Source organism: Corapipo altera, unplaced genomic scaffold (genome assembly GCF_003945725.1).
Source record: "Corapipo altera isolate COAL_440 unplaced genomic scaffold, ASM394572v1 140b, whole genome shotgun sequence".
Classification (NCBI taxonomy): Eukaryota; Metazoa; Chordata; class Aves; order Passeriformes; family Pipridae; genus Corapipo; species Corapipo altera.
In genome coordinates, this window is record NW_020884956.1 from 1,354,463 (window position 1) to 1,373,411 (window position 18,949).

Sequence of the window (18,949 nt, forward strand, 5' to 3'; positions counted from 1 at the left end):
TTGAACTGTTCTTCCTGTACTTGCAACGACTCCCAACTTTGTGTTATCTGAAAGGCTTGATAAGGCCTTCCTGCCTTCCATCATTCAGGAAATATTGAATGATGCTAGAAGCAGAACAAAGCCCATGAACCATGTCATCCATCTCTCCACTTCGACAGTAAGCCATTGATAACTGTTTGGAATACAATCTTCCAACAAGCATCTACCTGCCTTACATTAGTTCATGGTAATTCTCTCACTTTTAAACTGCTCCTGTTTGGCACATCCCATTTCCATCCATCATTGCATGCTGCAAGTGATTATGTTTTTATTCTCCATTTGTTTCTGGGTTGAATTGAAGCAGAGCAGGTTGAATGCTCAGTGAGTTAATGTTCTGTGTGCTGGATGTGTGTTAGTATTTGCTAAGCCTGAATTGTGTTCTAAAAATAAACAGGTTTCAGTCCTTCCTGCAAACCCTGGGCTGAGAGCTGGGGAATAAAGCAAAAGAACAAATAAATATCCTTGAGATACTCTGTGCATAGATCAGTCTGTGTTTGTCTTGATCACAATAGGTGAGGATGGAGCTTTATGGTGCTTATTAATTTGCCTCCTAAGAGGTATCAACACTTCTCCTTTGCTGACCTCAATTCTGTAGATTCTGAGTGTAGGAATACTGGTGGCAACAATGAGCCTGTGTAATTTGGATGGATTTAATGTTTAAAAACCTTCCGTTCCTCTTATAGTCCTTTAAACAGTAAACTGCTTTTTAGCTTTTTATTGTGTTTGAAATTGAAACTTGACTTTGTCTTTGACTCAGCTTCTGGCAAGTGGTTTATGGTCTGAGACAGTAGATATGTGTAAAAGTATTGAAATAACAGCTTGTGTTAGTACCTTTGTACAGAAAAAGAAATCTCCAAATCTTTATGTCTCAGAACTCAAAAATTAGAGGTGTTTTTTAGGCACTTTTAAAAGTATTTAATCTTCCTAATATCTTTCAAACCATAGGCGGGGGCTAGACTGTTCCATGCATTAAGAGACAAATTAAATAACATGTCTAGGAAAAATCATCAATTTCGTGAAATAATTGACTTGTCTCAGAGGAAACTGCAGAATACAAAATATGGCAACTTATACAAGTCATCTGTAGGCTAGACTTAACTATGTAAATTAGAGTAAAAAACCCAAACAGAGAAACTCTGCCTAAAAAATAATAATGGAGAAAAATATAGGAAGCTTAATACAAACCCCATTGAAATATGGTTTATTGATCTCTGGATCAGCTCTATTAATAAAAAATATGAATGTGGACCAAATTCTGATACCCTAAGTTTGCATTAACCTGCTTTTTATGAGCCATCTCATTTATAACAATAGACTTATTTGCTGAATGCATCATTATTATTCCTAAATAGTAACCCAGTCAGTCCAAATTGGTCTCAGCTGTCAAATGCCTTTAGGAATAAGGATCATTTCCTCTCCTTACCCAGGCTACCATGGAGGAAATGACCCTACTCTTTTACTGAATGCATTTTGCACCTATCACATCTGATAAATGTTTATTGTTATCTTCTGCGGGTTGCTGTTCTCCTGTTTTCCTTCAGAAAACTTAAGCATATTCTTCAGTGTGTTGCAGAGTAACTTCTGTTCTCTCCTAACTCACGTTTGCCTGCAGTGCTGTTGGCCTTGTGGCTTCAAACCTCATTTGTCCTGTCCTGGAATGAAAAATCACTGACTGTGCACCCCCCTGGCCATGTCCCTTTGTCACCTGCTGCAGGTGACCCTGCCTTGGCAGGGGGGTGGGGCTGGACCATCTCCAGAGGGGTCCCTTCCAACCCCAACTGTTCTCTGGTTCTGGGTTCCCAGGGAACACGAGATTTCTCTGGCTTGGCTGTGGCAGAAGTAAAACAGGGGTTTCGTTTTCATCCAGAATTAGACTTCCAAAATATCTAAGGAAACAACCAAAAATATTTTATAGCAATAATGTGCAAAAGTGTAGGTTGCAAGAGTGCTCCCATGTCATGTTTGGTGGTTATAGAATATTGCTGTGTTCTAAATGCCTTCCATCCCCTTGCTCTCAGTGTGGTTCTGTGCTCAGCCACGAAAAAGAGGGCTGATCACACTCTTTAGTATTATAATATTAAAGATAAATGGATAATTAATAAATATGAGCATTTACTTTAGAATTGATAAATGTTAGAATTTACTAAAAGGTATCTCTATTAATGGTAAAGACCAGGATCAGTTCTTTATTCTACATGAATAGATAATCTTAGCATTTCAGCCAGTGTCATTTCTAAGAAGCTTATTTAATAGAAACTGTGCCACACAAAAGAATAAAAGCTGTATGAAGTCTCCAAAGCTGTGCCAGTCCCAACAGAGAAATCAAAACTAACAGATTTACAAGAAGTATTGATTGACAACCAAAAACTCCTGACAATACTTAACAAATAATGGGTATAAAAAGCCAACTTAGAGCATGAGAGCTAATGAAATATATGAATTACAAAGATTTGGTGAGTTACTGTCAACGTCTGCCCAGACAAATGTGTTGTTTTTTGATTTTTTGTTTGATTGATTGATTGATTTTTTTTTTTAAATAAAATTAAAACATGAATTAAAAGAGAAAAAACAAGTCCATATTTCAATTTAACATTTAGAATTATTTTCCTTAGGCATAGAGAGACTTCTTTAGTCCATTATGACCTTATTATTATAGTGGACATTACTAAACTCTGATGAACACTTGTTAATTTTACCATTAAACTTTTAGTGTTGCACTTTGCATACATATTGAGAATATAGTGGTACATCACAGGTGGAAAAGTTTTGGAAAGAAAAAGTGGTTTTATTATTTTATTGTCCATAAAATCTATAGGAGTTTGCCCTGGATTTAGTTGTGTTGTCCATTGCTGATATTTTCTGCTATCCCACTGACATTTTATATCTTGATGTACAACAGATTATTTTCCTTCTCTACATTGAAAATGTTTTAACAACCTGACAGATGTTTACAGATTCAGTTTCCCATGTGTTTGTCTTGTTTGGAAATTCTGTGGGGAAACAATGAATGGATTTCTGTGGGTGGTGCCACAGCAACCAAGAATTTTGTCAGGAATAAAATGTAAAAAATAACGTTTATCACAGAGCTATGATTAAGTCTTGAGTTTTGAACAGCAGTTTCATTACATTGCTAGTTAAATCGAGGTAGGTGACCTCTATTATGCTTTTTTGAAAATCTCAAATTCTTCTTCATCCTTTGTATCAAGAGATGGACCTTTAGCAGTTTTTTGGATACCAGTATTTATGTTAAACCATAAAACCACCTGCAAACTGAATTTGGATTTGTACCTGACTGTTTTTCCCCCCCATTATTGTAGCTATAATTAAAACAGCTCTTCCCAACATGGACAGAGAAGCCAAAGAGGAATACTTTGTGGTCATCCAAGCAAAGGACATGGGAGGACATATGGGTGGACTCTCTGGAACTACCACAGTGACAATTACACTCACGGATGTAAATGACAATCCTCCCAAATTTGCACAGAGTAAGTGCCATTATGTGTATGTGTTCTATATAAGAAAGTATTCTAGTGCTGTTTTATTGGGTTTTTTTATTCAAGGTGGTTTTTTATTTATTTAATCTTTATATTGGCTGGGTTTGTAATGTAATTTTAAAAAAATGTGGCTTTTACTAGGGAAAGTCTAATAGCCCTCTGTCTCATTAAGAGCTTAGGTAAGAGGGAATTATGTCCACAAGAGTGTACACAGATCTGAGTCTTCCTTGTTACCCCTCTTACATCCACACAATGGCTTGGGGACTTTTAAAATAAACATATTTACTCTCAGCGCAGTTGTTTCTACGTGCTTTGTTGTTTCCATCTCATGCAGACAAGTGACCCCACCAGTAAAAGACATATATAACAGATAAAAGAAAAAAAGGTTTGACTAATTAGGTAATAGTGAAGAAAACAAAGAAGATAAGTCTGAGTCTAGATAATTGTTGATCTTTAATTCAAAATCCATATCTACTACTGTGGTTCCAGCGGGTATCTTGCTGAGCTAGGTTAAAATGATTTGGCTTCCTGCTGAGATTCTCTGCAAGCTTTGTAGTCTTATTTCGAAGATGAAGACAAAAAGAAAAAAGGAGAGGGATGAGAATATTGACTGGATCAATTTTATTTGGAACAGGTGCAATCTAACACACTATTAGAAACTTATCATTTTATCCAACTTACTCTGGAAAATTAAAATTATACAGTATTAAGAGTCAGTTTGGTTTGAGTTTGTGTCTAGACTTTGTATCATTTTTGCTTCATTAGGAGTATGTTTTTTCTATTAAGGTACTCATGGACTCAGTGTAAAATTAATTCTCTCTTACATATGCATGACCTGAAGTCCACTTTTGCCCTGTGCTGAGGGCACAGAGTAAAATGGGTTTGTCCTAGTACTCTGCATGAGATAAATACTCTTCTGTAGTCTAGAAAATGCCCATAAAGATGGACAGAGGGAGAAATCTGAAATAAATAAGCAGAGGCAAAAGCTTATTTGCACAATATATATTTTATTACCTCATCTTAGTGGTTTTTAACAGATAAGCACTCTGCACAATAAAACGTTTTCCCTCATAAAGTGGGAAACACGTAAATTTTTTACTTTGTATCCCGTTGCATTGCTCGTCCCTGTGTGTTAGCATTTTCCAACAATTTCCCTGATAATGTAAACTCCTGCACATGAACCATATCACCAGAATGCAGAGGGACATTTCCTTTATACCTGCAATGCACTGTCCCTGTAACTCAGGGACTGCAGATCTACCTTTGCCAGCTTACCTGGCCTTTATATTTGTATCACTGCTCCTGTCTCAAAAAGCCCTTGGCTGCCAGCATGACAAAAATCTGACCTGAAAATCAGCAGCACAACTGGTCCAAACTGGTCCCTTTAGGGGAGGTCTCAGCAGGGAGCACATGGAGATGAAAGGGCCCTTTCCCTGTGCAGTTGGCTCCCATCTGTTCTCCTGCAGTTTGGGAACAGTGACACACTGACTGGGAGCATCAGGAAGATTGCAGCACTATCCCTGGAATATATTTTCTCCTAAGATCTGTTTTCCTCCAACAAGCAAGGTGCTGCCTTTGAAGCTGTTTACTCAGTGCATTCCAGTGTAGGAGTCAAGTTTCCATCCGGGAATAACCACCCTGGTATAACCCTGACCATTATGCAAATTCATTAGGAGAAACAAACCTGGGTATTCTCTACATATTGCATTTAATTATGAGCCATAGTAATATTATAACTAGATATTGTTACAAATTCTACCTTTTAAACCCCAGCATTCAGAACTTGCTGCCCAGCACTGCAGATTAGCCACGCTCTGGCCTTAGACAGGAGCTGATCAAGCCTAACATTTTTTTATGCTGTTGAAGCACGGTTTGCATTTGCCTGGAAAGGAAAATAGGAAAGGATCAAACTTACAATCAGCCTAACCAGAATGAAATCGAAATTCATAAGATGTAATACATGCTGCTTGCACAATAAATGGTAATGAGCTGGGGAAGCTGTGTGTTTTATCGGGTTATTGTTTCCAGGCAGGACAGAAATGTATATTTATGGTTTGATTTCAGAGTGTTAGCCTCCCGGGTTTTAGAAATGAAAAAGATGAACTTTCACTACTTCTGTGATCTCTTTGAAATAATTTTAGAGGCGTTTTATAAGTCACCAAAGTTTTTAACCCGGCAGTTTACCACGGAATTGTAATGAGGAGAACCGTGGAAACCAAGGGCTTTCAAAGATGCATAACGTGGATTTTTGGTCAGCTCTGCACTATGACAGCACAATTGGTAATTCCAGAGAGGGATTTGTGTAAAAAGAGTCAACTGCAGCATTATTTTGTTGGTTACAATGCTTTGTAAACTGTCTTAATAAATCCGAGGAGCAAAATTTCAACTTAAAAATGCAATGGGCTGTGCCTGGAGACACAAACCACAACGTGTGGCCAGCACTATAAATGATGAATACATAACTTAGTCTCCCGAGGCACTTCATTGCTTTGGCTGCTCATTGTTTGTGAGCCCTTATGGATATTCTGAGGAATCTTGATGATCTCCAAATTATCTCTAATAATTTAGGCTGGAAACATTAAAACCAAATCACTTTGGGACAGACTCCATGAGTAGCTAATATATGTGTTTGTGAATTCCTCCCAGTTTCCTTCCTGTTTTCAACTGTTGCTGCTGCAATCAGTCTAAAACAGGTAAAGCAACAACTCCAGAACATTGTTCTTGGAAAAATATTACTGCACATAACAGAAAAAAATACAGGTTGTTGTAGAACAACAGGGGGACAGAGAAGAACAAGGCCAGAACCTTCTGTCAAAAACTATCTTCATGACCTCATCCTTGAATTCTTTTTACCTATTTTAACTGCTAAATAGCACTACATTTCATTAGATGATGTATTAACTGTAGCTTCAATAAGTTTAAATTAGGAAGAAGTAAAAAGACAGGGACTCCAGAGAGAATTTTTTATGTAAAACATGCATGTGTCTTCTGGGTTTTAAAATACTGTTAGGAACAGGGAGATACAATAGTAAAGTGGGTATTTTGAGGTTGTCTTAATAAAATTCCTATCTAAAATAATATATTTAAATAGATTTTGGACATTTTTTTGATCAAAAGGTTTGAAGCAAGTGTTACAAAAAATAAAATGCTGACAATTTGAATGGCAATTTCTAGTGGATTTCAGTGTAACTCTACAACCAAATAGTAAATACAGTAATGATTGCCATGAAAAGTTATTGTTGCCAATAAAACATAAATTTGGGGATGAAACATCCTTGGATGTTTCTTGATTAGTTTCTTACCACAGATGGGAGGTGGAAGGGCTTAAACAAACAAAACCAAAACAAATTTTAAAAATTAGTAAATATTTGAAGTTATATAAGTATTTGCACAATACTTTTTTTTAAAGTATTAGACCAGTTTTCTACAGGTTAAAAGCCAGAGTTTCATGGTCGATTTCTAACTCCATGTAAATAAAATGTCTATAAATAAAAAGGTAAGTTCAACAGTGTCTGCAGGAGAGAACTTCACGTGCTTCCAGTGTTGAAAATAGCTTGATATTTGTGTTTGCCAACACTAAGCATCCCTGCAAGGAAGATGCAGGAGACTAGTGGAATGAAAAGAACATTCACATATAGTAAACTGAATATTCCTGTGTAAGGAACACATTTTGCTGCTTTCAGTAAATAACTTGTGTAAATGTGGGTTGTATCAGTTGGGCTTCTCAAGAGTTTGCACTGGGGAAGTATAAACATTGAAGAGCACACAAGGGACACTGGAACCAGGTGTAATGTTTAGTGTTTTCCTCTTATTTGTAAGGTCTGTATCACTTCTCAGTAATGGAAGATGTTGCTCTTGGTGAACCAATAGGAAGGGTGAAAGCAAATGACCTGGATATTGGAGAGAATGCTAAATCATCCTATGATATTATTGAAGGAGATGGAATGGATATATTTGAAATTACTACAGATGCACAAACTCAGGACGGCATTATTAGAGTGAGAAAGGTAAATCATCTCTCTGTTAAAAAAAATACATGTTTATTGTGCATACAACTACCCAGCCAGGGATTCTTTTCTCTATGGAGGAGGTGTCAGGCCAGTGAAGTCCCTCACACTTTTCATTTAGATGATGACTAGGGAGACATCCAGGGATGCTGGGAATGTGTTAATCTTACCTGGGCTTCCATGGGGTTGAAGCAGAAGAGTAGATTAGATTTGGCTTTGGTGGTGGTGTAAACTTCCATAAAATCTTGGCTGAGTTTTCATCAAATACCTTTTCTCAATTATTTGCTTTTTCTGCATAGCTGTTATGGGAAAAAGTAAATCATAGGGAATTGCTTAAATTGCCTGATGTGTGAGAGGCTTAGTCTTCCACCTTTTCTCATGTTGAACTCTCAGCACTCAATGAATAAGGATTTCAGTGAATGTTATCAAGGAGATCAGTAGTTTCACACGAGAAGTGTCAAATTTGGGCCCTAAAGAAAATTATGTGAACTTTTCTATGCTTGTACAGTCTTGATGTGTGTAAAGGGAGGTATTTGCACGTACACAACAGAAACGCTACCCAATTATATACAGAAATATGGGGAGAGACAGCATATCCAGGACAAAACTTGTCCAGCTAAGCCAGCAAAACATTAATTGCAGATTTAGTTGTCATTATTTTCTGGGGAAGGATAAAAAAAGCTTTTTCTCATACTGTGTTCAAAAAAAGCACATGAATATAACTTACAGTGCTGGCAGAGAGGGTTTTAACTATGTACCACAGAGTACTCTAAATGAATCTTTGTTTTTAAAAAACAAAAGTAAACAAAACCCAAACCGTGACATCCCACTGAAAAAAAAGAGTCTAGTGAGTCCAGGTAATTAATAGTCCACTTTTACCTGTAATTAGAGAGGTCAGACAGATTGCCTGTCAAAACTTTTTCTCAGTGAGTAGGTCAGCACTGTAGATTTATAATAAGCAGATGTATATTTATCTAAATTTAGATTTCTTCTTCTAAAGAGAAAATTGTGATATACATCCCAGATTTTCCTTACTGTTGTTTATTGTGTGCTGTGGCCTCTTTTGTAAGCTAAGGCAATTAGCCTTTTGCCCCAGTTCCCTTGGCTTTATTTCATAACTGAGTCTCCAACATAATGTGGTTTCATATATTCATTTTGACAGCAATAATAATTTTGGTTCTACTACAGTAGATGATCTATGGAGGGGACTGTTCACCAGCAGATTTTCTTGAGCATAAATTCGTGGGCTCCAGACAATGCTGAGTAAATTTTCAATATGATATTCTGATTAAGCACAACTAAATGTATTGGGGTGCTGCAATTTCTGTAAAGCATATGAAAAGCAATGGAAAAAGTGCTGCAGGAACCATGATTGGGAACTTGTGAATATGCTGATTTGTAAATCACCATTCATAATTACAAAAGCTCACTAATTTAAGAGCTGCTAAAGAAGCAAGTTTTTCTCATGTTTACTAGAATTTGTGAGAGAGAGCAAATCCCATTAGAGCTTGATTCATACCTGAAAAAAATCAGCAGAATTTGAGCATATACATATTGAAGGCTTTGACAGACTTCCTGAAGATTCCTGTTTGTGCTCTTGCTGGTATTTGCATTGCAGATTCAGAATGTCTATGTCCTCTTTTTTTTATCCCTGGGACATTATAATGCAAATCTTAATATCTTTCCAATGCTTGGCAATTTACGTCTTTGAAATTTGAATCGTTGTGAGACACAAGAGAATTATATAGTGAATATACTGGTGTGCTTCAAGACACAAACTTGAATCTCCTCTGATGGAAAAGTCTAACACTCAAAAGTGTCACAGATTTGGGGTTTATTTGGTATTTCATTACTTTAAATCCACTGTGTTTTCATCTTTTATGCTTTAATATGGAACTGTAAAATAGTAAAAACAGTGATGACATGGCAGGTATATTGATGGAATAAAGTAATTGGTTTTGTGATTCTGTTTCTGGGGAAAAAAAAAATATATATACAGTAGTAGGAATTGCTACAGTTTTAAGAAATTCCAGAGAGATGTCTACCTCATTTACCCCTATAAACTGAAATACAGAGGAACCTGAAGTGCAATAATATCGAAGTATTTTCTTATATGATTAGCTCTACATTTTTCCACATAACACCTCTCATGTCCAACCAATAGTAATTGGTAGTTCTTTGAATTTTTCGCATGGTTCTGGAAGTAATAAAATATTTATTCTTTGTGGAACTAGTGTATTTTTTTTTCTTATCTCCAACTACCAAAGCACTGATCAAGTGCATTATTACTATGCAAGTCATGCCATCACCAACAAATGTGTAGTATTTATCTGATATGTAATTGTAATGGTATAATTCAGGAGAGAGAATATTTCAGTAAATTTCTTGTGAAAAGAAAGGAAACAGTTTTGTTTTCTCTGAGGCTGATAAATAAACAGGTATCAATACATGCCTAGAAAATCTGCAGGTTGGGTTTCTGGGAGTGGGAAGTGTTTGCATTAAAACTCACTGAACGTGCTTAAATGCACATGACTCCCATCCATCAGCATTATAGTCACTTGTTCTTTCTCTGTGGCCATTAGTAAAAGACATTTATCTTTATCATTCTTAACAGCCACTGGACTTTGAGACCAAAAAATCCTATACTCTGAAGGTGGAGGCGGCCAACACCCACATCGATCCTCGCTTCATCAGCGGAGGCCCCTTCAAGGATACAGCAACGGTAAAAATTGTAGTAGAGGATGCTGATGAGCCACCAGTCTTTTCCTCACCTACTTACCTTCTGGAAGTGCATGAAAATGCTGCTCTTAACTCTGTGCTTGGTCAGGTGACGGCCCATGACCCCGACGTGTCTTCCAGCCCTATAAGGTAGTGCTGCTTTAAAGTGCTCTTTGGAAAAACTACTGGCAGAGTCCTAAGTGTGCTTCCCTTACCCATTGTGTGACACTGTTCTGTTTCTCTGAAAATACTCATATAGCATTTGGTCGATGATGTTAAAGTTTATCAGTTCAGATCATTTTCAAAGTCCCCCAAATGCTCCTTGCCACAGGAGTAGTCTTATGAAACAGAGGAATGCAATGAAAATGAGAAATGTGAGCATTTCTTATGAGAAATGTGAGGTTGGATGGGGTTGAATCATCAGTGTGAATCTCTGCAGTGAATTTAAATAATCCTGTAGTGTCTGCACTAACAATACTGAGTTTGTGCCATGCAGCTGTAAGGTCGTCAAAATGTATTTTGTATTCCTTTGTCTAAACCCATTCCTGCTTTAAAGATAGAAAGTCAGAGATCATTATGGCCATATGACTTTTGAGTCTTCAGTTTACAAGGTTTTTCTCTTTTTGATTTAATTTGAACAAAATCTGTTATTCCAGTTCCATCAGATTGTTGGTTTCTATCTCATTTGACGAGCACACATTTTCTCCTCCCCCTTTGCAGCTTCCTCATGAGGGGCAGCTCCAATCTCTACTCTCTGTGAGCAGGGACAGACCCAGGGAATGGTTGGAGCTGTGTCAGGGCAGGCTCAGGTTGGATCTCAGGAAAAGGTTCTTCCCCCAGAGGGTGGTTGGGCACTGCCCAGACTCCCCAGGGCAGTGGGCACAGCACCAAGGCTGCCAGAGCTGCAGGAGGGTTTGGATGATCCTCTGGGGCACAGGGTGGGATTGTTGGGGTGTCTGTGCAGGGCCAGGAGTTGGACTTGGATGGTACTTGTGGGTCACTTCCAGCTCAGGGTATTCTGTGATTCTCATTTCTAAATCAGACTTTCAGAACTAGCTAAACATAGTGTTAACTAAGATTTGTGAACAACAGTGACATAGAGTGGGCAGTTTGATCTGTCACAATTGGAACAGTGGCTCCATCCCTTATTTTGTTACTGCTGACCACTGGTGTCTGTGGAAAAGGCCTTGCATTGCTGGTGCAAAGTCAAGGGCCTCAGAAAGGTGTGTGAAGGCAGACACAGGGACAGCAAGTTGACTTTCTTCCTTTTATTCCAGCTCAATAGTAATTTCCCTTTGTTGCCGTGGGATTTAGGTGCTGAAAAAATCTCCAGAGCAGTTAATTAGGGGTGAGATAAGAAAGAGTTTATTTGCCAAGGCTAAGATGTTACAAGACGCGCCCCCTGTGCCCGAGAGGTTACATTTTATAATACCATCCATCCAATCCCAGATGTGTCCACCCCGTGACCTTTACTCTGGACCGCCCCGGGGTCCACCCCCTTAAAATGGGTCTGGGGTGTATTTTGGGACCACCTACTTCATCACCTTCATCATCATCAGAGCACAAAGGGTACATAGTTACCTAATTCTTGACCGTATTCTGTGGTTTAGGCCCAGATATGTTGTTCTGTCAACCATCTAGGCCTTGCCTTGACAAAAGACTAAACATTTCTATTAGATTTGGGGCTGTGAGTGATATAGGGAGGATAGAATGGGGTAAGAGGGTTAAGGAATGTGTAAACAAGGGTGCTACAGGGAAAGGGACAAGGGACAAAGAAGGGAAGGGTTTCTGCTTTTAAAACCTACTTCCACTACTTATAAAACTTACAAGTCTTACAAATATTAGAAAAATAAAAAAACCATTAGGGGCTTAAGGCATCACCTTTCAGTTTAACCTTAGTTCCTTCCCTCTACCCTGCTCTGTTTTACTCTTGATTTGGTCCTGGCCTCCTCATCCTGTCCCATTTATTCCTCGTCTCAACCTGGCTTCACTTCTGCTTCAGTTTTAACTTGGCTATTTTTCCACTCTTGTTCTGTTGCCCTGGAACTCTTTTCTTGTCCTGCCCCAAACCCCTAATAATTTAGACCAGCTACAAGCCTACCTGTGTCCTAAAACTGAGCCTCTTTATTCTGTCCAAACCCAAAAAGAGGACTGAGTTAAAAATTTACTTGATTTCCATTTGTTCATCGTTTTATAAATCAAGAGACTTTCAAACTCTTAAAAACAAAAATATTTCGTGTGTGCAAACTGAATTAGAATGTTGTTACTCATCAAGTCATATAGAAACACTTGGCATACATGAAACAGAATTGGCCAAAATTCCTTACATTTAAACAAAGAGGTAATCAATTAGTATGATTTATATCTTCTTTTAATAATCATATGCAGTACTTTAAAAGATTTAATTTTTTTCCCACAGGATTGGCTTAATAGCTAATTAAGAAATATACAGAGCTCAATTTTCTATGCAACTTTTTTGCTCTTGTCTGCTCACCTGATTAATTTGTCTTTGTCTGAGAGAGCTCTGGAAAGCCCAATTTTTTTTTTCCATGACTTTGCATAAAAAAATATTTTAAGCTTAAAAAAAAAAGTGGATTTCAAATTAGTAATTCTACTACTAAAAGAGAAAATATATTCATCAGATACAAATAGGGGGCAGAGATGTAATTACTTTCTTTCCAATTTGGAACAAAATAGGAACATGTCAGATTTTAAGAAAAATAGAAGCCTTTTTTTCTTTCATTGGAATGTGCATTTCAAGTGTTTATTCTGCTGTTGTATCACGTATGTGATGTAAATTTTATGTATATGTTCTATGATACAATTTAAAAAATACTAAACTTTAATTAAAAATTAAAAAAACCCAGAGTTAAACCAATCTGTTTTAAAAATAATGGGCTGTTTTAGTGCTCAGTGTTGCCTGACCTTTTTAAATGTATCTTTTTTTCTTCAAAACAGAATTTTGGGAGGCAACAACCAATTGTAGTTCAAGGAAATTACATTTTTCAATAGCTATCTGTTCTATCAATATTTTGGTTAGACAGAGCTTTTGTGTATTATTTGTTATGAAAACCCAGGCAGCACAAACAGAAATGAATCACCTCATGTGCTCCCAATACCGCGTCTGCTTTACATGAGTCTGATACAAAAAAGCTCTGTAAATTCAAGAGTATTGCAGTGCCATAAATGAAATGAAACTTGAATATCTCTGAACATGGGAATGAATATTAAGTCATGGGACAAAACATTAAAGAATTCAGAAAAATTATTATAAACAACAGCCTGGCAAGAAACTTGTCTTTTGGTCTAGTGGGAGGCGTCCCTGCCCAGGGCAGGGGGTTGGAATAAGATGATCTTTAAGGTCCCTTCCAACCCAGACCATTCTGTGATTTCCTGTGGGGTTTTTTTTTAAGAAACAAAAAGTGTGTTAATTTCTGTGCAATACACCACTACTTTGTTTTTCATTCTTGCTTAGAAGAGGTGGAACGTTGTCTGATCTTTGCATCACTTGATCTAAAGGCGTGGAGCCTCTCAGAGGTTCACAAGCAGGTGTATAGTTGGGATTGGGGGGTTTTAATGTGAAGAGCCAGAAGTTGGAGTTAAATGATCCTCATAGGTCAGGATGTTCTATGACTCTATGATACTTTTCCTAACCTGTTGTTTTTAAAACCAAGCAGCAAAATCTCTCCTTTATCCTTAATTGCCATTCTGCAGAGCATGTCACTTTAGGACCTCCTCATTTTTAAGCCTGATGGTGGAAAGGACTTACAAATTTGGCTAATAATTGTAAAAACTGGGCTGTAGTTTGTCTTATTCTAGCCCAGTCATTTCAGAAGCATGTGTTGGAACCACATCTGGAGCACATGGCTCTCTCTTGGGAGAGGGACCCAGTGGGTTTAGCTAAGCTGGGTGCAGAGCTTTGCTGGTGTAGGAAGGGTGGTACATTCTGGGTGCAGTATCAGCCTTGGAGGATCATTCTCCCTTAACACACAACTATAGACTCCAGTAGCACTTCATGTTTCTGATGCTATTTTCTGACTATGTTCTATTTATCTGCAGTAAATTATCTTGGATAAAGCAAGATCCAAGCACATAGCAAAAAACATGAGTAATAATCTTTCTTCCTATGCTGCATCTGCCCCCCATAAATCACTGCCCCTCAGTGTCTCTTTGTGGAGAGATAAGCTTTGCTGTAGCAGCTTCTCCCCATTCATATCAGCAGAGATTTCATCTTTGGCAGCAGTTGATCATTTTCTTAATTCACAGCAGGCCTTAAAAACCTAGAGACAACATTTTGTGCCTCCCCAATGGTGCAGATGTTTATCTGTCACAAAGTAGGATGTCCCATCTGCCTGGCATTAATAAACAATGGGGATTTACCACTGGTAGGGTGTCAATGCTGGGATTCCAGCCTCAGCAGGGGCAGCAAAAAAGGATTTCTGCTCATATTTACATTGGTGCAAGTAAAGAGCAGGTCAAATCCAGTCGTAACAGCAGCAGTGCAGGAGCAGGACTGAAAATCAGTTTAAGTCTTCTGTTAAACCACTGTGGGGTCATTCCTATAATTGCCATAGCAGACTCATAAACTAACCCAAACTTCCCAATAACCTGTGCTGGCTTTATGGCAATTTCCAAAGATATTATTTCCCAAGATGTTCTTTTCTCATTTTTAGAGTAATATATGTTTTATGTATGTTTTATGGATCTGACAATGCATTCCCATTAAAAAGAGTTACAACACCATTATCATGAAAAGGAAACTGCAAATGAACTATTAGTTTTCCCAGGTTTATGACAGTACAGATTTAATTTTTTGGTTTAGCACCAAATATTTATCAAATAAAACCAGGGTAGGGGTTTTACCTCTTTGTTGGCTTGTAAAGACTTGTAACTTATGTTAAAAATGTTTCCTTTTGAATGCTGGGATTGTGTTGTGAATAAATACTATTGGGATGAGGTGAAATGCAACATAATAAACTCACAAATGTGTCACTCCCTGTTCTATAACTTCAAAATCTGTACAACAGGAACATTTAAAGAAGGATTGATCTTTAGAGAAAAACTGTGTCTTCTCTCAATAAAATTTATGTCAAGCCCAGGTCAACTAAACATTAAATAGCATACAAGCATTTCACATTTTATTTTGTTTATAGACTGCAAAAAAATCATAAATGTTTGATATCAGTAGAGTTCTTTCAGCATCATTACGTAAAAAACAAGAAGTAAAAAATAGGAATCAACCTTTTTTAAGAAGTCATCATTAAAAACTGTCTTTCCTGTATTTTCTTGAGTGAAATCTTAAACCTATGAAAGGCTATAAGGTATTTTTTACTAACTTCACTCGTACCAGAATTTTACTTTTAATACTTTGATTGGAGCTAGGGAGACATCAAAATAAGGTTAAGATCCATTTTCAAAAATGATTGCCTGAAGTTAGGCACCTACAGCTTTATTCTTCCACACAGGTGACCTGATTTTCAGAAGTGCTGAGTTTAGTACAATTCCCATTAAACCACTGAGCACGGAGTATGTGGAGCTCACTACAAAATCAGTTTACTTAAACGTCCAAATATAGATGCATGTGCCGAGCTTTGGGCACAGATATTTATAATTTTACTTCATTTTTTTCTGGTATTCTTCTTACCAAACTAGTAATTTTTAACTGAGTGAAAGTAGTTTCTTCTCAGAACTTAAAAACAGAACAAGTAAATATCCAAAAAATCCCATTTCTTAGTTAAACTGGGGCTTTCACTCTTAAGTTGTTAATGACTTTACAGTGTTATCATACTACCCTTGATCTTTAGGAATACATCTTTAAATGTTTTGATAAATTTTCTTAATTTAGAACTAAGGTTTTGAAAGTGAACTGTGTCTTGCAGAATGCATTGCACAAGCAATCTAATTGTAATGTAACTTTCGTTCTAAATATGAAAATATCTGGCACTGAAGTTAAAAGAAAATAAAAAAAGAACACAATAATCCCAAGCTTTGAAATCAGATCCTAATGCTATGTCTGTTAAAATCAATTGTGTCAGACTGGAATGAGATTGAGTTCATCAGAATGTGTTTATTGTAGCACATAAAGGAACAGCCGAATCAGAATTTTTTTTGGAAATTGCTTATGATAAAGCATAAACCAGAATGGAATAGCTGATTTTTAGATAACTGTGCCATTGTCACTGTAGCAAAATATGCTCTTGTTCTTTTATCAGTGAATTTGAACAGCGTACTTGCAAAAAGTAGAAATGTGATGAGAAACCGACAGTCTTGAGTCACTTTTCTGACCACTCTCTAATGTAATCCAGGCTGATACCATATCCCAGCTCACTCTATTATGCCTTGGTACAATGCAGAACAGATGTAAAAACTGTCAGTGCATGCTGTTAGTTCTGTAATACACAGACACAAAGGCTTGAAAGGCTTTTATATAAATCCACAATCAGGATTCAGTAAAACCCCTTGAAATCAATTTTTGTTGAACCGTATCAATAGTTTATCACTGAGCTCCCTCGTTCCCTACCTCTCCTTTTCTAAAAATTGAGGGCTCAATTTTGAGATTTGGTTTCTTTTTGCAAATAATTTATTAATAGAACAACTCTGTGAAAATGGACAAACATAAAGGCTTTCCTGGAGATCCAGTTGTGAGCTTTAAATCATCAGCCTACTTAATGCACCGTTGGACCAATCTGCCACAGCTCTGTCGCCTGGTCAGGCTGCCTCTGTTTAGGCTGCATAATTTACCTGGACACCCACATTTGCAAACTGTGACTACCTGTCAGATGAAGCTTGTTTTGTTAAAAATCAGTGATGTCAATCCATAAAACAATCAGCCCTTCAGCATTTGCAGTGTTTTACAGGAAAATGGTGATTCACTGACTGCGTTCTGCCCATGGAGCTGCTTGAACCATCACCAACTAATGTGCTTGGGGAATAGTTCATGCTTCATTAATCTGAAATATGTTGGTAAAATAATATTATTCAGCTTTTTTTTACAATAACCACGAAGCCCACCACTTTTGTGTGCTTAATGCATTACTGTTGAAATTATCATCATTTACTGTGGAATACCATAGAAACTGTCTAATAAATGTGATGGATTATGTAATTAACTCTTGATCAGCACCGTTTTTCAAAGACCTTACCCAGTGAACCTGAGGGCATTTTATGACCTTCACACTGGGTATACAGCTAATTACTCCTTGGGCAATAATTATTACGTTTTTTTAGTCTCAGTTTGTCATTTTGTCTTATAAATTATTGTGCTCTTAAGCTTCTCAATCCATTTGGCTACAAAACTGCAGCTCTCAGAGGGCTCCCTAAATTGTCCTGTGACTGTATGGATTACACCAACTTCATTAAGTAGATTACAGGGATGTCTGTTTTGCAGGTTTTCCATTGATCGCCACACTGACCTTGAGAGACAGTTCAACATCAATGCAGAAGATGGGAAAATAACTTTGGCAACACCACTGGACAGAGAAACGAGTACGTGGCACAACATCACTATTGTAGCTACTGAAACTAGTAAGTATTTGTGTGCACTGGCTGTTAGTTCCATTGGGTTTAGAATTGATTTTAACAGTGGAAACTATAGAAATCAGTAAAGTAAAACATACTGTGTGTTTAAATTATTGAAAGAAAACTTACTTTCTGTACAAGTCCCAACTTTTGGGGGGTTTTTTTGTTTGTTTTTTTTTTTTTTTGCAGTGAATTTGGTAGTCGAGGTTTTGAAGAGACAGATGAGTACTTATGTACAGGGCATACAGGGTAAATATTAAAAAAAAATGGTTTAAAAAGCCCAAACCAAAGCCTTATAACTAGTTAGTTATATTAAGACAGAAGAAAATTAAAGCTCTGCTGTCGTGGAGGTAAATTGTGGGCTCAACCCAGACGCTCTTAACGCTGAGTGCTATTATGTTTCAGTGCCATAAATGATTAAGCACAGGGGTAATGTTGCATGAAAGCAGTCCTGTTGGATACCTATGGATAAGTTTACTCATACACAGCAATAGACAAGAGCCTGGATTGTTCAGGCCCACAAACCCAATGCCAGTGCTCTGCACACCTGAGTTACCGGCAGCCAGGAGTGCTCTGCTTGGGTATGGGGGTCAGAGATCTTAATCAAGGGGAATTCTTAATTAATTTGGAGCTGTAAGAGCTGCTGACAGGATCACATGTGACAGTATAATTTATTATTAATATTAGCACTGTGTTTTACTCTGTGCATTTGACATAAACATATTGCAGCAAACGAACTCGTTGGGAATGTCTGGGAATGTCGGGCTCTCATCCCGTGTCATCACCTGGACTGAAACACAAACCCTGGCAAGGTTTCTGCTGATGTGTCTGTTCTGCAGTCAGTGGATAGGCACAACTCCCTTCTGTGCATACACACTTGACACATCGTTGTAAGGATATATGTCTTCAGAGCCTGCTGATCAGTGCTGCTCATGTAGAAAACAGGGTGATGTGAACATTTGCTTTTCCCCAGAGTATCTTTTTTGAAGGATGTAGTATTTTGATACAGAATTTTTAATGTGGTTTCATAGGACTGTAGCTATGAACATAATAAATTGGGGGATAAAATATGTTTATTTAGCCCATTTTTTTCATCTAATATTTCTTTCTGTGGTACTTCTTTGCAAAACCAAATGTTTTAGGAATCCATGACCTATAAGCAAAATGGCACAC

At 37.4% G+C, this 18,949-nt stretch overlaps 1 protein-coding gene across 3 annotated transcripts in view; it reads left to right on the plus strand.

The window, feature by feature from the left end:
- Positions 1-18,949, plus strand: part of CDH8 (cadherin 8) — a 154,430-nt gene that overhangs the window by 83,625 nt on the left and 51,856 nt on the right. For all 3 annotated transcript variants that reach the window (XM_027663736.1, XM_027663734.1, XM_027663735.1), the window contains 4 exons: positions 3,357-3,524; positions 7,353-7,540; positions 10,155-10,408; positions 17,646-17,782. In XM_027663736.1, the coding sequence (XP_027519537.1) occupies positions 3,357-3,524; positions 7,353-7,540; positions 10,155-10,408; positions 17,646-17,782 (747 nt within the window). The remainder of the gene's footprint in view (positions 1-3,356; positions 3,525-7,352; positions 7,541-10,154; positions 10,409-17,645; positions 17,783-18,949) is intronic.